The sequence below is a fragment of the Panulirus ornatus genome, chromosome 23 (genome assembly GCF_036320965.1).
Source record: "Panulirus ornatus isolate Po-2019 chromosome 23, ASM3632096v1, whole genome shotgun sequence".
Lineage (NCBI taxonomy): Eukaryota > Metazoa > Arthropoda > Malacostraca > Decapoda > Palinuridae > Panulirus > Panulirus ornatus.
The window spans coordinates 11,031,557-11,056,496 of record NC_092246.1 but is presented as its reverse complement, the minus strand read 5'-3'; the positions used below and the strand labels follow the sequence as shown (position 1 = coordinate 11,056,496).

Below are 24,940 nucleotides of genomic sequence, written 5' to 3'. Positions count from 1 at the left end.
TCGATCAGCCTCGAGGAGGGGATAAACATCTGGCTTGGGTGTGGGCCGGCTCCCGCGCCTAGGAATCGAACCCATGCGGACCGTATACCCAGGTGAATCTATTTTGACTTATGTTCAGAAAAGCAAACCACGACACTACGGAGGCCCCTGTCAGTGTGTGGTGTGTGTGTGTGTGTGTGTGTGTGTGTGTGTGTGTGTGTATGTGTGTGTGTGTGTGTGTGTGTGTGTGTGTGTGTGTGTGTGCGGGGACAGTTTCGGGCCTTCGCTAAGACTGTGTTCAAGCCTTGACCATGCAACAACGAAGGAGACTGACGGAGGCGTGAGGAACGTTTCCTGTGATGCCCTGCGAATACGCCGGACGGCTCCTCACAGCCACTTATACTGAGAGAAGAGAATGTAGGACATAGCACCATGGGTTGGCGTAGCACCAGGTCCTCTTGATTCAGTCAAGCGATGATGGGTAACTGACAGGACGCCACCATGAGGAATGTGCCACAGAGGACACAAGGTACCGTACAAGTGACCAGGCGAGACTCCTTCTATAGGTACGAGGTGCATGTGGTATAGCCAGGCGGGAAGAAAACGGGTTAGCAGAAGAGGAGATGTGGAGGTTGGAAAGTGAGGATCAGGTGCAGAATGGCTGGGTAGGTTGGTGGAGTTTGAGGAGGAAGACTTGGACATAAATGGCTTTCGGCGAGCAGGGGTGGGGGGAGGTTATTTTAGAGAGGTGGAAGCAGTTTATGGAATGGGGTAGCAAGATAGCAGGGGAGGGGGAGCAGGTAGATAACAAGCAGGTAGCAGGAGGGGAGCAGGCAGGTAGAAGGGGGCAAGCAGGCAGTAGAATGGGCAGCGGGAGGGGAATTTATGAACGAGGTGAGGGACGGGAGGCCTTGGGGGGAAGGGGGATGGCAGTCTGGAGATACACAGAAGCAGGTTCAGGGTGAGGCTGGAGTAGTGGGGTGAGGAGAGTGGGGGAGGGGAGGCATATTCGAGGGCGGGAGGCGAAGAAGGAGGAGTAGGAGTAGGTAAAGAGCTGGTTAGCAGGCAAGGGGGCCGGGTGAGAGTAGCAGGAGGAGGAGAGGAAGAATGTTAAGGGAAAGTGGAGGAAAGAGGAAGAGGTGTGGTGAATACACAGACGAAGGGGAGGGAGGTATGGAAGCAAGCGTGGGACAGGGGGTGGTGAGAGGCAGGCTGGGTGGGGGAGGGAAGCAAGTGGGGGGGACGGGTAAACAGGTGAAGGACGAGTAGCAGGTGGGGAACGGTGATGCTGCTGGGGTACGGGGCAGTAGGTGGGATCCAAGGCAGTAGGTGGGGTGCAAGGATGTAGGTGGGGTACAGGGCAGTAGGTGGGATGTAGGGCAATAAGTGTGGTACAGGGCAGTAAGTGTGGTACAGGGCAGTAAGTGTGGTACAGGGCAGTAAGTGTGGTACAGGGCAGTAAGTGTGGTACAGGGCAGTAAGTGTGGTACAGGGCAGTAAGTGTGGTACAGGGCAGTAAGTGTGTTACAGGGCAGTAAGTGTGGTACAGGGCAGTAAGTGTGGTACAGGGCAGTAAGTGTGTTACAGGGCAGTAAGTGTGGTACAGGGCAGTAGGTGTGGTACAGGGCAGTAGGTGTGGTACTGGGGTGGAAGTAGGTGGAAGCTGAGGAGAAGAAGGTGGTGGTTTGGGGGAGATGATGATACGGGGAGGAGATAGGGGTCGAGGGTAGGTGGTGGCGCGGGAGGATTGCACATATGGAAGATCCAGTGTGACCGAGGAAGCACGTTAGGCACGGAGGAGTAGGTTAGGGACGAGGGGGAGGCAAGCGGTGGGGAGTAGATATGGGGGAGACAGGGGGTGAGGGGTAAGGTGTGGGGGAGTCAGGGGGATGGAGGAGTAGGTGTAGAATAGAGGGGCAGGTTGGGGGAGAGGGAAGGAGTGGCCAGGATACCTGAGAGCAGGTTAGGGGCAGGACGAGAGCAGCAGTTAGGGTTGGGACAGCAGACGGAAGACAGGGCAGCAGGTAGGGTGGGGCAGCAGGTAGGGTGGGGCAGCAGGTAGGGTGGGGCAGCAGGTAGGATGGGGCAACAGGTGGATGAGAGAAAAGCAGGCTGGGGACGGGATAGCAGACTGGGGAGAGGCGCAGCAGGTGGGAAACGGTGGCAACAGCCGGGGGACAGGACAGTAGGCGTGGGACAGGGCAGTGGGTAAGGATGGGACTTCAGGCAGGGGACGGGACTGCAGGTGGAGGAGAGGAAAGCAGGCAGGGGACGGGGTAGCAGTTGAAGGAGAGGAAAGCAGGTGGGAGACGAGACAGTAGGTGGGGGACAGAGAAGCAGGCGGGGGACAGGGGAGCAAGTAAGGATGGGACAGCGGACGTAGGACGGGGCAGCAGATGGAGGACGAAGAAGCAGGTGTGCGTCGAGACAGCAGGTGGAGCACGGGGCAGGATTCAGGGGACGAGGCACCAGGCGGGGGACGGGTCAGCAGGGGGAGAATGGGGAAGCAGGCGGTGGACGAGGCAGTAGGTGGAGGACAGAGCAGTCGGTGGGGGACGGGACAGCAGGCAAGTGACAGGGCAGCAAGGTAGACAGGGCAGCATCCAAGGGACGGGGCGATAGGTGAGGGACGAGACAGCAAGTGTCGGAGGACGAGGCAACAGACATTGGACGAGGCAGGAAGCAGGAGACGAGTGTCCAATAGGAGACAAAAGACATCAAGCAGAAAGAAGCAGATAGGAGCCCCGAGGGGAGGCACTGGCTGAAGAAGAACATGGGAAGACTGAGAAAAGTAGGAAACCTGCAGGCAAGAGCTGAGGTTTGAGGTCCTGGGTAGTTCGTATGGAAGGGGTAACAAGAAGGGTTAAGTTAGCTGGTGCAGGACAGCTGACGGCGGGGTTATAGGAGAGTGGTATTTGTGGGAGATGGAGAAGACAGGTTGCTGCATACTGATGTGGTGTTGTAAGATGGACAGGGAACGTTGGGAGAAACGTCGCCATAACAGAGTGCTGGCGAGGTAGGAGAATCCTTACGTCACATCACGTCAATATATTCATTCTGACCGAGCCAGTCAGTAAGCGCTGTGCAGTGACGCTTCCAAGTGACGTAAAGAAAAAAAGATATGATTAATATCATTTGTCCAATATTCAGTTGGTAAATTGGTTCTATTTATTTCCTCTTCTCTTAAAAGGAAAAGCAAATCAAGAATGAGGAACTCTTGTGTTGTGTGACGATCCTGGCATGTAATGATGACCTACTGAGCCAGTCAGTTGCTATAGTCAGGACTTACCCATCCATCCAGAGGCGAGGACATTACATTGAGACATTGTGATGGCTAGTACCGCTGGCGAGCTCTCGCGCTGCTCATCCATAAAACAGTGCGTGGCCTCTACATAACCTACGTGGTCGGTGATTTGCTCGTTGGTTCGCGTCATTCTAGTAGCAGCGAAAGGGATCTGACGGTATGAGGACATAAGATAGCAGTGATTGTGGGTTTTGGATAGGGATGGTGCTGGTAGTGGTATTGGTGTTGGAGGTAAGCTGGCTGAGGGAAGGTAGGAGAAAGTTCAAGCTGTGTGGTGGTTAAGGGTGATGTGTATGAGCTAGGTGAGAGATGGCGAGGCTTGGGCGTTATGCTAGAGAAGGAACGGCAATAATAAGGGATAGGTGGATGGACAGGTGGATGATGGTGGATGTGAGCCATGGGACGGCACTGTAGTGCTAGGTGCACGGTGAGGAGGAGGGTAGGTGGGGACGGTTGGTGTTGGAGAGAGTAAGCTGGAGACCATTAAAGGTCGGTAGATATCTCTGTCTGAGCTTAGTAATGAGATGTAAAAGATATATAAGCTGTTGGTAGTTATAAGAAGGGATAGTGGTGGAAGGTGTAAGCTGGAGGAGGGATAGTGGTGTTGAAGGTGTAAGCTGGAGGAGGGATCGTGGTGTTGGGAGGTGTAAGCTGGAGGAGGGATCGCGGTGGTAATAAGTGTAACACAGCTGAGTGGGCATTGGATATATACCGAGAGAGAGAGAGAGAGAGAGAGAGAGAGAGAGAGAAGAAGAAGAAGGGTGGAGTTGTTGGGTGGATACTGTGGGAGGAAGGAGGAGGAGGAGGAGGAGATGCAGGCGGGCGTAAGCTTGGAAAGGGACAGTGATGGTTAGTGTGAACTGGAGAAAGGACGGTGGTGGTGGCGGGTGTTAAAGCCCGCGAGGTGTTGACGGGTGGCAACTGTGGGAGATGGGTAGTGGTGGGTGTTGCCTGGGTGAGGGGGCGTCGCTGGCGGGTGTTGTGAGGCTGGAGGGAGGCGGAGATAGGGATCATACAGGTAGCGATGGTCAGCTGAGGGAAGTAATGGCAATGATGACGTACTCTGAGGGAGGGCATTAGCGTCAGTCTAGGAATGTGTTTTGGTTTTCTTAACTGAGTTGAATGGCGTGCTGTAGGAGTGGATGTAAAGGTTAGTGGCAAAGACTAGTCCAAAGAAAGAGGGAGGGGTCAGTAAGCTGTAGGGGCACCATGTAAGATGACGGAGGAGGAGGTGGGACTTGCGGCAGCGAGCAGTGGCTGTGGCATCCTGGGGCAGGCAATTATCGGGGTTGCCCGCGGAGAGCGCCACACCCCGGCGCCGCCGCCACACGCACGCCTCCACCTGGCCAGCTGGTGTGGCGGGCAGGAGCACAGCAGCAGTGACGCTGGTGGCCTGTCTGACCCCCACACCCCGCCCCGGGCACATTACCTGGCCCCTCCCACGACCGCGGCCCCTCCCACGGTCAAAACCCCTAACACCTTATTGGTCGGCGGGGTCACGTGATCCCAGGTGAGCCTTATAAAGGTGACGCGTGGCCGGGGCAAGGGTCAGACCGCTGTACGATACAGAAGTCGACATGTCTGTGTCAGATTGGTACGTTCCCTTGTTGCATCTCGGCTACTCCAGCCACCTCGACCACAGCTCGATGCACCTCGAGCAACTCGCCTGCCACAGTCCGCCGCCGTATACTACCGGATCATACACCTTGCCTGTTCAGTGCTCAAACAACACTTCATCTAAAGGAACGAGTGAGTGGTCCACTGCGGAAGGAATAAGTTTATCAGATGGCCGCCCAAGTCCGTCATGCTCGCCGATGAGCAGCTGTGAGAGTGTGGAGGGCGGTTCGTCACACGGGTGGAATTCACAGACGTCAGGCCCTTCCTCTTGGTCCTGGGGAGCCCCTGGAACGACTCATCCCGTCCTGGCTGCCTTCTCAGACTTCAACAGCCCTGATTCCTCGGTGGCAGTGTCCCGTGGCCGCCAGGCCAAGTGTCGCCGAAAACCGCCGAAGGTCGTGGGTCGCGAAGTGATCAGAAAACGTCGACTGGCAGCCAATGCTCGGGAGAGACGTCGCATGAACGGCCTTAACGACGCCTTCGACAAGCTGCCGAGAACACATCCCCGCCCTCAGCGGCGACCAGAAACTGTCCAAGTTTGAGACGCTGCAGATGGCTCAGACGTACATATCCGCCCTGGTAGAGCTTCTGCAGTAGCCTAGGGCGGCGAGGGAGTTAGATCTGGTCAGCTGCCACACCGGTGTGTCGGCCTAAGACGTCTACAGTCCGTGAACCTCAGTGCCAACGAGTGATCATGTGCAATATAGATATATATTTATATATATATATATATCAAACCATCCAGTGACCGCAATGAACAAAAGTGACTAGGAGCGTCCAACCTATCTAGTGACAGGATAGGTCAGGACCTCTCCAAGTGTTCCCTAAGTGCCTCGTATTCTCATGTGACTGGGTGTCAGGACTTCTTGTGCCCAGGAGTGCCAGACAGCCACGGGCCACCGCTATACCCCTCCAGCGGCGGAAGCTGACGGTTGGAGTGTCTGGACTTACTGCGCGAAGGCTCACCGGAAAGACGTTACCAAAAAATTGTATATTACTCGTGTAACCACAAACTGGCTCAACTTAGTGTTTATCTGTACAGATGACGACTGTATGTTATGTACTATAGATTGAATTATTTTGTTAATAAAAACATATGAAACTTATATGTTGTTTCATCAAACTCCTTCACTTGAAACTACTCAATACCTAAGATTTTAATAATCCTTTTCTGTCAGATGATGCCAGAGAATTAGGTCTGGAAAGATATTAAGTGTTAGAATGGAAAAAAAAAAATTATTAAGTATTTGAACAAACTCAACAAGTGACACGAGGTCTGCAATATTCTGTCACATATTCATCAGAATCGAAGGTAAAATAACCAAAGAACTTGTTATGAGTGCGAGAGATTATTCATGACTTATATGACAATCAGCTCATGGACATAACCAGGATATTATACATATTACCAGCTACACACATTCATGCTTACTGTTATATATATATTCAACTGAGAGACAATACTGAATCGCGAGCCTCGGTTTTATTTTGATTTCTATTGATGTATGCTGTCTGTCATGGGCCAAGTCAGGGATGTATCAGAATTTGATGAAAAGTGAAAAAAGATATGGTTATCAAGTAATCCATCTTTCATAATGTCGAAACATTTATTTATTTTCTGTACAAAAAAATTCTCTTTTTAATCAATTACATGGAAAGCTTAATGAGACTAACATTGAAGAATGTCAAGACGTTTCATATCATCTCGGGTTATATTTCATTTGAAATCACATTTCACAATCATGGAAATTACACAAAATGTTATGTGAATTAATGTCAAGCACATATCCTTAAAGTCATTGCTAGACATGAAGGACTATATCACAATTACATAGAATTAATGATTCATAGAATGTAGACGATATATTGCCAAATAGGCATGATTTACCATGCCAATGAACCATTTCTCTCTGAAATATACCAAGATAAAGATTAACAAATGATTACCAGATAAGGAATATCAGACCCAATGTTAAATCATGGTGGTTTCCATCTCTGCCTGACAAAGGCTAATGTTGTGTTAGAAGAATATCTTATCAAACCCTTCCTCATAACAGGTATGAAAATGACAACCTCACAGAGATACGTTAGACACTGTTCAAGCACTGTCATCTAATTCACCCCCAGATGAATGGAATCAAGAAATCACTGGAGTTTTTCGTGGGAAATGCTATCACATCCCACGTCAAGATAATACTCTGTTCGTCATTGTTTGAAAGACATTATTGTCACTATTACCGAACAGATGTCATTACGATACTTATCTACATCTGCCATGAAAATACAACGTCTAGATCACTCAGTGGGAAACGTAATACGAACAACGCCTTCGAATTATCTGAAATCGTCTTAGGTCACTATACAAAGGACTTCAAACAGCGATACATCACTGGGTCCCTTACAGATTGTCTGACGGAGTGGAAGATGTCAGAGACTCACAGAGTAGTGTGGATAATGTTAGTAAACACACAGATGATTCAGAGGAAAACATGCAGATTCAGATAACTAAGAAAATAACTTACAAATACGAGAATAACTTTACAAATTGTCAGTGTAACTATCATAGAGATACGATGACAGTGACGCAGTCATAGATTAAATGATTATCTTTGGTCATTCTCATTACGAAATGTTAGTTATAACACGCTCTTTATATTCGCTGTAAGTACACCATACCTGTGGACGCCACAACGCCATTCAGCCCAGGAGAAATGCAGTACGTAAACTTCAAAGCCTTGAGGGGATAGAGGGAATAAGTGTGTGATTGCGAAACAGTTGTACTTCTGTCGTCTCTTATGGATAGAATATGTAGCAAAAGATACCACAATATTCCTCTAGCAAAACAAAAAAGTTTTAATCATTTATGACACCTTTAGATAAGATAGAACAAAAAGTATATTATCATGAGGTTTGGAAAAGAGAATTCAAACCCTTAAAAATCATAGGCTATGATCGATGCCTTCTACTTGTCCTAACGTAAAATCTGTCCGCCCTCAGCACCCGCCTTTTCTCGTCTTTAACGGGAGAATGCATCGCCCTCCTCGTCTCTAACACAGATGCAGAGAAATTGTGCGTCCGGCACTCGCCAAACCAGCCCTTAGAAACTGGTGCTGGGGCTTTCCCCTTCGGCTAGCACGTCGCTAATGTTCTCAACTCGGCCACTCTATGACTCCCGCTGACCACAAGTATCCATCGGCCCCTCTGCGGATGCGATGGGTCGTTTATGGTCGCAAATGTGTGTGTGTGTGTGTGTGTGTGTGTGTGTGTGTGTGTCAGGTTTTCCTGTCGCCTTAGCAACTGCTCAGCGTCTCCTTCTAGCGTGAATGTAGGTCAGTGAGTAAAAAGGAAATGACAAACCTGATGTACCAGTCACACAAGAGACAGTTGTAAAAACGCATAACCCGCGTTTATCTGTTTTGTTGTCAAAAGAGACACAAAAACGAGGAGAGAGATCTCCGTATTTGGCACAAAAATGAGGAGCCATTTTGGTAAAATGAGTCATTTCCAGATGACTGGTGAGGAAAGAGCTCGTGTTTTGATACACTCTCCTCTTTATCACAAATATGAAGATGAAATGAATTCAGCATGTGGCATTTCAGCTAAGCTTTTCGTAAATTTCAGATATTCTACGCATAACATATATATATATATATATATATATATATATATATATATATATATATATATATATATATATATATATATATATATATATATATATATATATATATATATATATGCGCATGTGTGTGTGTGTGTGTGTGTATCAACAACATGTCATGCTAAGCGTATATATGTGACAGACATCCACGATATCATGGCAGGCACGTCTGACAGCGCTGGCTCCTCCTAACCCACTAATACACTGAAGGACTCAAGGTCACTCCTTCTCTGCGGTTGTACCTCACCTGATCTCGAGTCTCGTCCACTTCTTGAGGATATCATACGTAGAAGTCAATCAGTGAAAATACCTCATACACATCGTTGGTTGGAGACCGAGACACTAAGCTGAACTTGTAGATGAAGAAGAGTTCACAGTCGATGGAACAGCTCCTCCTCCTCCTCATCATCATCAAAATCCCTCCCTCCCTCCCTCCCTCCATCCCTCCCTCCCTCCCTCCCTCTGGATACTTGGGCGAGCCGACGCTTCCGGACGTGTGTGTGTGTGTGTGTGTGTGTGTGTGTGTGTGTGCCAAACTCTACGGTCTCCGGCTGCCATAGTCAACAGAGCCACCCCGCACGTAATGAGCATAACAAAATGGGTTAAGGGGGGGGCTTTGGAGTGTATCCTTCTCGCATGCAGCTCATGATGGGCGTGTCGTGGGCGTGGCTCTGGCTCGGTGGGCGTGATGGGCGGGGAATTATGAAGCGTATCGAGTGACCAAGAGGGCGGCCACCTGGAGTCGAGCCACCAAGGCAAAACCTGTTTCGCCGTGGCAAAAAGTGAGTCTGCAGTGATTCTCCGCCAGCAGACGTCCTTATTGCCTTCATTATCTTTATTGGTATTTGCCAGGCGCACACTTACTATCATTTCTATAGTTATAATTATTGGTCTCTGTGTCTACCTCTTCGGCAGGAGGGAGCTGGCTTATGTGGCAGAACGGTAGTGTTAATCTAAAACTATTAGAAATTAAGAGGAGGACTGCAGGAATGATGATTAGAATGGTGACAAGAAATGTTATCATTAGTAGATCACATTCATGATGTAGGTATGTGGGAGTATGTTTTTTTTTTCGCTCCTAGTGCTGTCAACGATAGCATTTGCGAAAATGGTAATGATTGTTAGAGCAGTAATAGTAGTAGTAGTAGTAGTAGTAGGAGTTTGAAAATGGCAATAATAGTTACAGTAGTAGTAGTAGCAGTAATAGTAGCAATAGTAGTAGAAATAGTAACAGTAGAAGTAGTAATAGTAGTGGTAGTAGTAGTAGTAGTAGTAGTAGTAGTAGTAGTAGTAGTAGTAGCAGTAGTAGTAGTAGTAGTAGTAGCTATAGTAGTAGTAGTAGTTGAAGTAATAGTAGTTATAGTAATGATCATAAAAGCAGAAATAGCACTTGTAACAGTAGGAAAATAGCCAACTGGTCGAAAGCGAAAGCGGAACGACGGCAGTGATAATAACTAGGGAAAGAACAACATTAGCAGAAGTGGATACATTAGCGGAAGTGGCTTCATTAGCAGAAGTGGCTACAGCAGCAGTAGTAGCAGTGAGAGAGAAAATAGATAAGAAGATATATATATATATATATATATATATATATATATATATATATATATATATATATATATATATATATATATATATATATATATATATATATATATAAATATATATATATATATATATATATATATATATATATATATATATATATATATATATATATATATATATATATATATATATATATATATATATATATATATATATATATATATATATATATATATATATATATATATATATATATATATATATATATTGAACTTGAATTTTTTCTCCACCAGTCCACATTGCTCTTGAGCTACACATGAACAGATGATTATCTTCACAACACTCCCCTCAAACACACGAATGAGAGCTACATTTTGTAACAAATGGGACTTGTGTTTCCTTCATTCGTGGAACGCTATCTCAGGAAATACTGGTTTCGTTGGGAAGACACGAGAGAGTTGATAGGACGGCCACGGCTTTCATGGAAGGTCGTGCGCGGGTGAAAAGCTCCGATTATGATCCATGATTCACTTGCCAGTAGCGTTCTCTTTCCTTCGCCCGTATCCACGCTCTGACATACCCGCGACGAAACCCATCCTCCTGTCTCCTTTAGGCGAATAACTCTCTCTCTCTCTCTCTCTCTCTCTCTCTCTCTCTCTCTCTCTCTCTCTCTCTCTCTCTCTCTCTCTCTCTCTCTCTCTCTCTCTCTCTCTCTCTCTCTCTCTCTCTCTCTCTCTCTCAGCCTTTTTCTTTTCATCCCTCCTTCCTAGGCTCTTCCTTTTCGCAACCCTACGTACGTACAAACACACAAAAAAGAAAAACCTGTTGTGTGCTTGGAGTAGGCGGTCCTGCAGATGCAGCCTCTGCTGACGGCTTGTAAGAGGTTGTCAGCGAATAATGCAGATACAGATGTTCTCTTCTGTCTATAAATTACTTATTTTGTGGAGACCCAGTCTGCGCTACCTGCTGGCGAGTAGGCAAACGTGATGTGCTTGCAAAGCGTCAGATATCATTCTAATCATCTCAGATTATTCATATATATATATATATATATATATATATATATATATATATATATATATATATATATATATATATATATATATATATATATATATTTATATATGTGGCCTTTCTTTTCCCAGCGCTACTTCGCGCGCGTGCGGGGGAAGGAGGGTGTCATATGGCGGGGTGGCACGGGAATGAATAAAGGCAGCAAGTATGAATTATGGACATGTGTATATATGTATATGTCTGTGTATGTATATACATATATATATATATATATATATATATATATATATATATATATATATATATATATATATATATATATATATATATATATATATATATATATATATATATATATATATATATATATATATATATATATATATATATATATATATATATGTATAGGTTGAAATGTACAGGTTGTATATGTGCGTGTGTGGACATGTATGTATATAATACATGTTAACGTGAGTGGGTTGGGCAATTCTTTCGTCTGTTTCCTTTGCGCTACCTCGCTAACGCGGGAGACAGCGACAAAGTATAATGAATATATATATATATATATATATATATATATATATATATATATATATATATATATCCTCAGACAGAGTGGGGGAGATACAGATGTTGAGGTCCTTGAAAACACAGATGTAGCAGTGAGACGAGGCATCATCATCCCTGTGGAGTGCAGGTGGGCACTAATTACGTGACCTAACATCTGACCTTCCTCTCCTTACATTGTGTGTGGACAGGTGTTATTCTGGTGGATACTTCTTAATAATCATTTCAGGTAACAGTTCTCCACATTCAAAGTGGCCAAAAGACATATTTACGTTATGATCAAATGTGTCAGACATCAAACACGATTCAGTCATATTTCTTTTCACTGAGACAATTTGATTTAGCTATGGTGTTATAGTCTAAGTAACCACAACGAATGATCATGGCTGCGCATTATGGAAATGGTGCTCTCACATTTCAGTAACTTTAATCCCTAATGCATTAATTTTTATGAAGGTCTAGAAAATGAGTCTGAAAAGGTATGAATTGTAGTGGCGTGGCACATACCCTCACTCCTCAATGCATCGAAATATGGTGGAAGGCACAACTGATATGAATGTGGAAAAAGGACTTGAAGATAATGTTAGCTCATAGGGTGTATTACCTCACGTATCGGTGAACATGGTGTTCGGGGCTGCACTGTGAACATATGTGCTAAGAGCACAGTTACTGTCTTATCTAGGGAGATAAGGGTATTGATTCTTCATAGGACAAAGAGAAAAAAAAAAAACAGTTTCCACCCTCAGCTGCTTGGTGAGATATGTTGTCTATCAGAAACCTTGCATCATATCATCCTATTATGGTCAACGAGAAATATAGATATATTACGACGATATTCCCCCCACCCTCCCACACACACACACACGTACCACCCCCATGGACACTTTTCCCCCAAGCGTATTCCACCTTAGTATACAAATATGTATATGATAAACAGAACGAAGCCAAACCTAACCCAGATAATTCTTTTTTTCATTGGTCTGTATTACTTATACACGAGGGAAGAATTGTTTGGTGGGGGGGAATGGATCCGGGGAAATTGATGCGGGGGAGAGGTATCCATGACGTGGGGAGGGATCTTATCCAGTTACGGTGTATGAAAGCTGTAGGCCTTGGGTCGGAGAGGTCATCAGGTCAAAGACATGCGTGATATGTCCATGAAAAACGAAGAGAGAGACTGTGTAACCATCGTACAGACTAGGGGTGGTGATTCGCGTCAGTCTTTTAAACGATATGAAACTCTCAGCTCGTACAACAACACCCTCAACTCGCTATACACAGCGAAAAACAAAGGTACGATTAGCATTATGTCACCGAGTCGCTAAGGTGCGGTAATATTAGCAGGTCGTCTTCGGTTTTCCAGGTAATTGACTCTCCGAACTTCCCCCTCCTTCACAGTCCTGTGGCAACGTCCAGGAGAAGGACGGAGGCAGCCGCTTCCATATAGTATACACATCTTCCCCTCCCTCACCTTCAACTCCTCTCCAAATCTACAACATCCACGAACGGCATCAGCGTCAACGGAGATGACTCCGACTTTTTCTATCTACGCCAAAATCTTTTTGCACTTCAATTTTGTCGACGCTGAAGTCGATAACTTTGAGAAACATCTCTTTCTTATCAGCATGTCTGTAGAGTTTGTTGATGTAACTTTGAGAAACATCTCTACTTATCAGCATGTCTGTAGAGTTTGTTGATATAACTTTGAGAAACATCTCTACTTATCAGCATGTCTGTAGAGTTTGTTGCTATAACTTTGAGAAACATCTCTACTTCTCAGCATGTCTGTAGAGTTTGTTGATATAACTTTGAGAAACATCTCTGCTTATCAGCAGGTCTGTAGAGTTTGTTGATATAACTTTGAGAAACATCTTTACTTATCAGCATGTCTGTAGAGTTTGTTGCTATAACTTTGAGAAACATCTCTACTTATCAGCATGTCTGTAGAGTTTGTTGCTATAACTTTGAGAAACATCTCTACTTATCAGCATGTCTGTAGAGTTTGTTGATGCAACTTTGAGAAACATCTCTACTTACTTTGAGAAACATCTCTTTCTTATCAGCATGTCTGTAGAGTTTGTTGATATAATGAATCACACACTTGAATAATTTGAATCAAATTCATCATTCTGGGGGAGGATACAGCGTCATTCAGCGATCAGGGTATTCCAGTATTTACGCAAGCATGGCAACAGCAGTTTATTCACGATATACACATCGAGCTCAACACCCATTATCATTATTATTGTTCCTACTCTCATTGTCTCTTAGCGTTTGTCCAAACTTGTCATGGGTCTGGCCGACTGCATCCCCGAGAATGTGACGGAACACAGCTGAAAGCAGAGCACATTCGATATCAACGCGGAAAATCTGCCAGAAGAAATTCCAGGCGTTGATAAATTGCATGTGCATGTTACAGAGAGTCATCTCATGACGTAAACACCGCACTACAATTCGGAAAAGAAAAAGAAAAAGTATTGGAATTGTCGGGGACACTGTGGATGGATGCGTCAGCAGTTCATCTCTTCTTAATGGGGAATTCTACTTGCCATTTCTGGCTCCTTTCGCGCGTCGAAGACGTGTCTCTTCGGCTGGCAGCCGGAAGCCCTCTCTCTCTCTCTCTCTCTCTCTCTCTCTCTCTCTCTCTCTCTCTCTCTCTCTCTCTCTCTCTCTCTCTCTCTCTCTCTCCACATATGGTCCATACAGGGCTCTGCAGACGCCGACTCACGTGGCTCTGAAGGAACAGTCAGTCTCTTGTGACGTCTGGGGAAGCGGGAAGAAGGAGGTGAAATTTGCGTGTTACTGCCCCTATCGCAGGATTCCCTTCTACATCATCTGATATGTCGTGTAGCGAGAAGATTACTCTAGGCAGTAAGACGAACGCAGGTAACTTGTTGGAAATAGAGTGTGTATATATATATATATATTCCCTGCTTGTCGTAGAAGGCGACTAAAAGGGAGGGAGCAGGGGGCTGGAAATCCTCCTATCTTGTTTTATAAAACAATGCAATTATCATTTCTATATATCTCCGTCACGTGTTGGTAGTCTTGAGACGAAGCTAAATAGATAGATCAGTAAATATACGCGACTGCACCTTAACATGAGCACACATTAGAAGGTTCTCCCTGGTGATAAATGAGCCTCCTGGTGGCAGACAGCGCAAGCAGCATGAAGAAACCGAAGGAATAATTTTGGGACAACTCATGTTCTTCTCGCTTCAGGACACGTTGGTGCATCATACACACATAATTGTCATTTGTTATTGACGACCAGGGGTAGTCTAGTATCTACACAGGATAATCAACGGCAGTTTATTGCTGTGTCTATTTTCCTCAGTGCTTTATATCCTTATTACCAATATCATTATTATCATAGTTATTCTTTATATATATATATATATATATATATATATATATATATATATATATATATGTGTGTGTGTGTGTGTGTGTGTCAGTACCTGCTCTGGTAAGGCTACCATGTCAATGTTTCTTCCTGCGGTATAAAGAACCCTTCTAATTACTTCCTATACCATATGAACCAGTCATACAGTTCTGTTGGCGGCTGATACATCGACGTAGATATTAGTACAGAAGAAAACGGTAAAGAGACCCCGTGTGGTCTGTGGCGGCTGGACAATACAACCTCACACACATCGTAGGATGAGAGATAGTTGGCTGGATATCGCCTCTAATGATGATTATTCCTAGAGGAGCCAATTAGTGCCCATCTATGAGCCTTATTAAACAACGGCTGGTCGAAACGGTGGTGGACGAGTCACTCTGGTGTGGAGCAAGACAATCCTCGGCATTTCGGTAATGGTGCAACTCTTCGCAGATTGGCAGCCTTGCTGACAGATTTGAACTCCTCTTGTATGACGCGAGGAATCCCGGGAATTTTGATGGCTTAATGGAATGGCAACAGGTAGCTTTCTACTTGATGTTTTGAATGATGTCGCCAGATGGCTCTGGCGACTTGAAACATCTGTTTATTAAGCAGTGCAGTGTGCTTTTGAGGTGAATTCCTTATGCTTCGTTAAGAGTAAGTAGGTGGTAATATCTCGATGTGGGGCAAATGCTGAAAGTGCAACAGTGAAGAGACGTGTGCAATGAGATGCAATGACATGAAAGATACTAAGTTCAATTAGGGTCATCTCTGCAGAGCAGTGGTACCCAGCCATACTCAGCGAATGCCTGGATGCTGACAACTTATTGCCTGGGGGTCATCTAGCCTTCGTTTAGTCCCCAAATGAATTGGCCAACGACTGCCGACTCAAATACGTCGGTTTTCCCATGTTCTCTTGACCTTGTGTTTTCCTAAAATCCGTTCTGTGTGTGTGTGTTTGTGTCTGTGTGTGTGTATGAATTTCTCTCTCTCTCTCTCTCTCTCTCTCTCTCTCTCTCTCTCTCTCTCTCTCTCTCTCTCTCTCTCTCTCTCTCTCTCTCTCTCTCTCTCTCTCTCTCTCTCTCTCTCTCTCTCTCTCTCTCTCTCTCATCTCGTCATACTTTTCTGGTCCCTGTCCAGACCGTCACGAATACGCCCGGTGTGTTGATGTACACAGTAGTCTCCGGGGTTTACCCACCTGGTTACAAAGTCCTCTGCGATGCAGTGGTTCTCTGCCACCCAACCATTTATAGGTAAGAGGTAATGGCCTCCTTTGGAAGAGTCACTTCCCTATGGGTAACAGTTCTCTTACACTTAATTGCCTCATTAGAAGTTGAGATCTAGTTAAGTGGTAGTGTTTCTCTGGGATATATGGCTCTCCTTATCTAACCTCCTGTGGGTAGAGGCCTCAGTGTGGATAGCGATCTCATGAAAGGCAGTCGTTCAAAGCTGTGACCTTACAGGCAAATGTCTTCCTTAATGACAATTCTTTTTACTGATAGTGACCTCTTCTGCAGGTAGTGGTGACCTCCCCATATGCACTGACCCCCTCATTGGCAGATGATGACCCTCCTTCCAGATCCTGGCTTACTTACAAGAAGTGGCCACGCTGTCGTTCAAAGCTGTGACCTTACAGGCAAATGTCCTCCTTAATGACAATTTTTTTTACTGATAGTGACCTCTTCTGCAGGTAGTGGTGACCTCCCCATATGTACTGACCCCCTCATTGGCAGATGATGACCCTTCTTACACATCCTGGCTTACTTACAAGAAGTGGCCACCCTTCTAAGCATTTCAGTTAGTAGGAGTTTCCTCACAGGTACTAGCGCGTGTACAGGTAATGGTTTGTCTTCTTAGGAGCGCAGGTGGTGATTTACATCGAGATACTAACCTTGCTCAGAAGGACTGGCCATTGTTCTATGCAACACTGTAATCTCCTTGCTGGCTGAATTCCTCTGCAGCGACCTTCCATCCTCACAAGTATCCAATGCCTGAGGGAAACATAGTCTGTCTGCCACTATCTTGAGGTGGTGTTTGTGTTCATCATATCATGAACTACCAGCTTAATGAATAACAAGATCTTAACAGAATAACAAGACCTTAAACCGAATATCAAGACCTGATTAATCATAGGGATTGATCACAACATCAAACCCATTCTACAGTAGCTCATCATGAAGGTAATTATCAATGATTATAATGCTTAGGTTGATTATTAGAGATCATCCTATAACCCTGGTCACTATAACCCTGTGACCAGACGTCGACACCGACCTGCCCATTCTTGTTTACCTTCTGTCCATAGGTCATCGGAGCTTATCTGCTGCACCTCGCTCCCCCCAGTCATACTGATACCATCTGAAGGAAAAGGTTGCAAATGCTTTATAGGGTTGAATCAGGTCTGTTAAAACATGGCAATTTGATGACCTCAAGTTCCATAGATTATGTAGATAGATCTTCAGTACCAGTGAGAGATGTGCTGGAGACAATGTACTAATGCAGCTTCTGTATAGGCGACAGAAAAACACATCGGGTATATTCTCTCATGAGTACATATACAAAGTCTTTCAGTGTACATTTTGAATTCTGTTTGAATTTTACACAATATCTTTCAGTGTACATTTTGAATTCTGTTTGAATTTTACACAATATCTTTCAGTGTACATTTTGAATTCTGTTTGAATTTCACACAATATCTTTCAGTGTACATTTTGAATTCTGTTTGAATTTCACGCAATATCTTTCAGTGTATATTTTGAATTCTGTTTGAATTTCACACAATATCTTTCAGTGTACATCTTGAATTCTGTTTGAATTTCACACAATATCTTTCAGTGTACATTTTGAATTCTGTTTGAATCTCACACATCTTTCAGTGTACGTTTTGAATTCTGTTTGAATTTCTCACAATACTTTTCAGTGTACATTTTAAATTCTAATCAGAAAAATAAAGTACATAGCTATAGAGGGAAAGGAAATCTCTATTCCCTCGTAAACAAAACTGATCTGATGAAAGGGATCCAAGAGTATGGACAGAATCGACAGCAGGTTCCCACCCGGCATGAGCAGCTTTATTGCTGGCTTTGATTACATCAGTTGTGTCATGCTTCATAATAAATCGGGTACCAATAGCTAAAACGATATTCTTTCTGAGCACAAAAGAATACCAACACATAACATCTTGATATAAGACCTGTTATAAAACTATTATTTTTCCCGTGCAGCGCTTGTAGATATGTGCGTGTGTGCATATATATATATATATATATATATATATATATATATATATATATATATATATATATATATATATATATATATATGTAATGTGGTCTAGATATGTTGGCCTTCAAGGCTGGGTCTGGTAGCCTTACATCCTGCCTTTGTTCCTGAGGTATCAGCATCATGATATGAGGCTTCTTGGTCGCCTGTTTTGAATAGCCGCATTATGGTTAAGTGGAATCTATAAGGCCAGGGTGGTATTTAATGACCTCAGAGTGGCCTTGAGGGCCAATATGCTACAGCCTAAAAAAAACCTTGCCCAGAGTCTGAAGTACCTACACTTAAGACTGGGGCTTCTAGGTGCTCCCCAAAGCTGTTGCACCTCTGAACCTTGATAGGTGACTGTTGTTATCCTACAAGGCCAGGCTCTGGTACCCTCAGAATTCTGCTAGTGATCATGCGGGAGCTTCATACAGGCTGCTAGGCATTCAGAGCCGATATGCTATAGCTCAAAACCAGCAGCGTCTATGTTGGTCGGGGGTATTCGTTGCCAATGAGTTCATCATAAGTCTTGAAGGTCAGCTCTTAAAAAAAAAAGAAAAATAGCTCTTTCCAATCTGCACGGTTCAAGTCCTGCCTGGGCTGGAGGAAGAGATTCGTACTGGACTGAGGGTGTTGCTATTACGGAGCGATGATCGATGGTGCTAATTGGTTCTTTGTTTTGCTTATAAATCAAAATGATGGTGTCTGTTAGCAAGGATCATGCCTGGGCTAACCACTCTGTTCTGGTCTGATAGCTGTTGTTGTTGTGGGGGGGTGGGGGGAGTGTCGTGTCTGACGTGTATAATATTTCCGTCGTTCATTAATTGGTAGAGTCGGTTGCCTACCGAATGATTGTTACCATGTTCAATTACAGCGTAACGAGCATTAAGATCTCCAGAGGGTATGCAGGTATGTGTTATCTTGTTGCTCTTGTTACATCCACTAGAGATAGGTATGGACGTCTGGGTGTAGGATATATCCTGTGATCATGATGAGGGATCCTTTAATAATTGAAGTAGTCATCTTCAAGGTCATGAAGTGTGGGAGGAAGTCGCCTTTCTGTTTAGTGTTAGTGAGGATACATCCTCGGTGCCTGGATGTGTTTTCGTTCGCGTAGTGTTAGTGACTGTGGGTCAGTTATTTCGTTCTCCTCTTCATCAGCCTCTACCTATGGTTCAGATGCGTCATAGTCTTCGTCATTTAGATCAGGACCTTCGTCTTTGTATAATGGTGGCTCTAAACTGGGCTGGCAGTTTTTGGCCATCTGCCCCTCCCATTCGTCAGAATCTAGAAGGTCAAACATTTTGATTACCAGTGAGTACCTAGCCCTTGGTTTTCAGCATTAAGACTACCCCAAAGTTGCTGTTTATCTTATCGAATGCTTCACTTGAGAGGATAATGTCACGATCACTGTCAGAGAGACACTGGGCGAGCTATGAAGTATTAGCTTCAATAAGCCATGCAAATTCCTACACTCAGATGCACACAGAGGAAACGACATGACTCTATTGCACACAGAAGGCATCGCCTCTACGTTAATTGTAAGTAGCCCATGATCTCAGAGAAAAGATTTCTTTATGTTCTCTTTTGCGATTACTTGGAAATATTCCTCACATCGCCCATCTCTGCTCTATATACTCACTGTACCGATACACCACACAAATTATTGGAATTTATTTAAGAAAATAAAAGCTCATATTACATACTGTTAAAGTCTTCCAGCTCCTTGGAGAGGGGGATACGAACCAATAACGCAGTTTCTATTCTCTCGCAAGATAGCTATGTTGGGAGTTGTGGAGAGAGTTGGCAGCTTTATTGCCTTTTTGGTAAATCAAGTGACCCCGAAAGCCAAGTTCATTAAGGAAAGAAGCAGATTTATTCCCTCAAGGTTCGTAACGGCTTTGAGCAAAGTAAAGCAAAAGGCTTTCTGGTTCCCAGGCCCCTTATTGTCTACTCTTTTGCAGCGTCACTTCAATTTTCTTTGGATCTGTCTGAAATATGTAGTCCAAGGTGGACTGCTTATCGTGTCGTCCCAGACCAGCTGCCCTGCGCCTCCGCCGGGCATATGATGTTACGCCTTTGAGTTTCTTGCCGCTTGCATCAGGTTTGACGAGTTAGAGATATTACAGCTTTAGCAGAACAGATGGCAGAAGCAAGTCTTCGTAAAGCGTATTCCCTGATCTTACTACGTCTGGTATATCATCCTACACCTCAAAGAGTGATAATGGGAATGGATAACCATTTTCTGTCGCAGATGAAATGGTGCTTGGAGTAGACAGAGGAGACGAGTGAAAGTCTATACCAATGCAAGGAGCATATAAGCCAAGTCAAGTGCTAAAGGAAGATTCTGGGATAGGAAACAGGAGGTACCCCGAGTAGAGAGCCATCCTCATGTGATTTGTAGTCTGGTCGATTGTGGAAATGGCTTTGGTCCACTGTGGAACTGTAGTGTGGTCGATCATGGGTATGGTTTGGTCCACTATGGCTGAGGAGCAGAAATCTGGTCGATCGTGGATATGGTTTGGTCCAGTATGACTAAGGTCATTCTTTCCACCATTGTCTCTACCCAGTAGCTTTACCTTTTGGGGTCCAAGAATAATTGAATATAGGTGAGTTAACTGCTCACTTATCCCAAGCACCAGCAGCAGGGGTGAAATTAAGAGATCTCGTTCTACTGAAGTGACTCCTTAAAACTGATGGCATCATCAGCTCAGATACAACTTCCCTTGAGGCAACACAGCGAGGCTAAAAGACTGAAGTAACGATCTTGAAGACAGGACAGATCCCAGTACTATCGAACCCTGCAGGGAGGGTTCCTGGCTGCCAGTGGATGTAACCTAAACAGAGGTTCAAGGTCTCTCGAAAGGTAGACTTCCATCCCTGTACTTACATGGAATTACCTATGAAGAGAGCGTGCCATCATTGCTGCATCGTGTGTATGATACCAATTCCCTCATCCATTCACTTTAAAAATTTTTCACTTGATTTATATCCAGAATGGTAGTAAAGGGCACCTAGCACAATGGCGCATCAGCCATGAATTCCGACCCACGGGTCTGGAGGTGATGCCTCTAGTCAGCCATGCAGGTACGCTGTTACCAGTCACTTGGGTCGAGGTGATAATCTCACCTTTGAAAGGAGTAGAGGAAAGACCCCCAACCATTCCTCCAGTGTCTCTCTCTCTCTCTCTCTCTCTCTCTCTCTCTCTCTCTCTCTCTCTCTCTCTCTCTCTCTCTCTCTCTCTCTCTCTCTCTCTCTAGGAATCCTTTACTGCTTGCCGAGGTCCAAGGTTCGGTTCCTCGGCTTATTAGATAAACCGCATGCGATAGTTTGCGGGTCTTGGTAAAATGGTAAGGGAGGGCAGGAGGGCTGACGTGTGACATTCTCTTAGACCAGTCGATCTCATATTTACACAAGAGCTATATCGATGATGCCCTCAAGCCCATATGAACGAGAGAAGGGAAGGGATGAGAGCACTCACTAATTTCTATAATGCCAGCGTCTCTTTTTCGAGAGGAGTTAGAAAACGTCCTTGAAATCGAATTTGACTGAGGCTTTCCTGCGCTCGAGGTTTGGAATCGTAGCTTCGCGCAGGCGAGTTGCTGCGTTACAGTCAACGCTTTCAACTGCTCCCCTAGCCTGCCATAAGCAAATATATATATATATATATATATATATATATATATATATATATATATATATATATATATATATATATATATATATATGTATATATATATATTTGTATTATTCTATTTATTATACTTTGTCGCTGTCTCCCGCGTTTGCGAGGTAGCGCAAGGAAACAGACGAAAGAAATGGCCCAACCCACCCCAATACACATGTATATACATACGTCCACACAGCAAATATATATACCTACACAGCTTTCCATGGTTTACCCCAGACGTTTCACATGCCTTGATTCAATCCACTGACAGCACGTCAACCCCGGTATACCACATCGCTCCAATTCACTCTATTCCTTGCCCTCCTTTCACCCTCCTGCATGTTCAGGCCCCGATCACACAAAATCTTTTTCACTCCATCTTTCCACCTCCAATTTGGTCTCCCTCTTCTCCTCGTTCCCTCCACCTCCGACACATATATCCTCTTGGTCAATCTTTCCTCACTCATTCTCTCCATGTGCCCAAACCACTTCAGAACACCCTCTTCTGCTCTCTCAACCACGCTCTTTTTATTTCCACACATCTCTCTTGCCCTTACGTTACTTACTCGATCAAACCACCTCACACCACACATTGTCCTAAAACATCTCATTTCCAGCACATCCATCCTCCTGCGCACAACTCTATCCATAGCCCACGCCTCGCAACCATACAACATTGTTGGAACCACTGTTCCTTCAAACATATCCATTTTTGCTTTCCGAGATAATGTTCTCGACTTCCACACATTCTTCAATGCCCCCAGAATTTTCGCCCCCTCCCCCACCCTATGATCCACTTCCGCTTCCATGGTTCCATCCGCTGCCAGATCCACTCCCAGATATCTAAAACACTTCACTTCCTATATATATATATATATATATATATATATATATATATATATATATATATATATATATATATATATATATATATATATATATATATATATATATATATACACGTAGGTATGAGAAAATCATTAACTTCCGAAAGGGGCAACACACCTGGCCTCTGCTTTTCATCTCGCTAGACAGATGATAATTGATGCTCCAAAAGGAAATCCTCCTTGAGTGTGTTGCTCTTAAGGAGATCTAAGCGATCGTGTGGCCTGCTAAAGCAGGTGATTCGTATAATCAAGCCATCTGGTTAAGGTCATGAGAGGTTTCATGAGGACGTTGTGGCCAGATCTCATCAGAGCACGATAAATTAAAACGAGGGAGACGCGCTGGGTAAATGTACAACGAAATACGAAGGAGGAAAGATCAGAAAGGAGTTCACACAATTCAGCACACATATAGACAAAGATTAGACGTAACGCTAAATACATGAAGGAAAAGAGAGACTATACGGAAAAAATGTGAAAAGATATAAGGTTCTTTCTCTCTCTTCACACACACACAAACACACACACACATACGCTCACATATATATATATATATATATATATATATATATATATATATATATATATATATATATATATATATATATATATATATATATATATATATATATATATATATATATATATATATATATATATATATATATATATATATATATGTCTTGGACAATCGCATATTTACCAAATGGCGTCCTAGCTACGTTCCTTCGTTGTATATCAACTGACTTATATTTCTCTCTTGTGTCTCCCTTGATGATGTGATTATTACACAAAAGTGCACTTGGGAACTTATCGTGTTTCATTTTCCCCGTGGACTCATTGAAATATCTTGATCACGCGCAAAATTGTGATCCTTTACAATATATATATATATATATATATATATATATATGCAGTGAGTATTTTGAAGGTTTGTTGAATGTTTTTGATGATAGAGTGGCAGATATAGGGTGTTTTGGTCGAGATGGTGTGCAAAGCGAGAGGGTTAGGGAAAATTATTTAGTAAACAGAGAAGAGGTAGTAAAAGCTTTGCGGAAGATAAAAGCCGGCAAGGCAGCGGTTCGGATGGTGTTGCGTTGGAATTTATTAAAAAAAGGGGGTGACTGTATTGTTGACTAGTTGGTAAGGTTATTTAATGTATGTATGTCTCATGGTGAGGTGCCTGAGGATTGGCGGACTGCTTGCATAGTGCCATTGTACAAAGGCAAAGGGGATAAAAGTGAGTGCTCAAATTACAGAGGTATAAGTCTGTTGAGTATTCCTGGGAAATCATATGGGAGGGTATTGATTAAGAGGATGAAGGCATGTACAGAGCATCAGATTGGGGAAGAGCAATGTGGTTTTAGAAGTGGTAGAGGATGTGTGGATCAGGTGTTTGCTAAGAAGAATGTATGTGAGTAATACTTAGAAAAGGAAATGGATTTGTATGTAACATTTATGGATCTGGAGAAGGCATAGAGATGCTCTGTGGAAGGTAATTAAGAATATACGTTTGGGAGGCAAGTTGTTAGAAGCGGTGAAAAGTTTTTATCGAGGATGTAAGGCAGGTGCACGTGTAGAAAGAGAGGAAAGTGATTGGTTCTCAGTGAATGTAGGTTTGCGGGAGGGCTGTGTGATGTCTCCATGGTTATTTAATTTGTTTATGGATGCGGTGGTTAGGGAGGTGAATGCAAGAGTTTTGGAAAGAGGGGCAGGTAAGCAGTCTGTTGTCGATGAGAGAGCATGGGAAGTGAGTCAGTTGTTGTTCGCTGATGATAGAGCGCTGGTGGATGATTCATGTGAGAAGCTGCAGAAGCTGGTGACTGAGTTTAGTAAAGTGTGTGAAATAAGAAAGCTGAGAGTAAATGTGAATACGAGCAAGGTTATTAGGTAGGTAGGATTGAGGGACAAGTCAATTGGGAGGTAAGTTTAAAAGAAGAAAAACTGAAGGAAGTAAAGTGTTTTAGATATCTGGGAGTGAATTTGGCAGCGGATGGAACCATGGAAGCGGAAGTGTATCATAGGGTGGGGAGGAGGCGAAAGTTCT

The 24,940-nt window shown here is 44.0% G+C and overlaps 1 protein-coding gene across 1 annotated transcript; it reads left to right on the top strand.

Annotated features, from left to right (window-relative positions):
* The first annotated feature begins 4,746 nt into the window (after positions 1 to 4,746).
* Positions 4,747 to 6,006, top strand: LOC139756670 (uncharacterized). Its single transcript, XM_071676327.1, has one exon. It carries the CDS (start codon positions 4,861 to 4,863, stop codon positions 5,440 to 5,442), a length of 582 nt encoding a protein of 193 aa, XP_071532428.1. The 5' UTR covers positions 4,747 to 4,860; the 3' UTR covers positions 5,443 to 6,006.
* The last annotated feature ends 18,934 nt before the right edge of the window (positions 6,007 to 24,940 follow it).

Bases quoted from the DNA above. Each gene is read 5' to 3' on its own strand.
- LOC139756670 (XM_071676327.1), top strand. From the start codon at position 4,861: ATGTCTGTGTCAGATTGGTACGTTCCCTTGTTGCATCTCGGCTACTCC.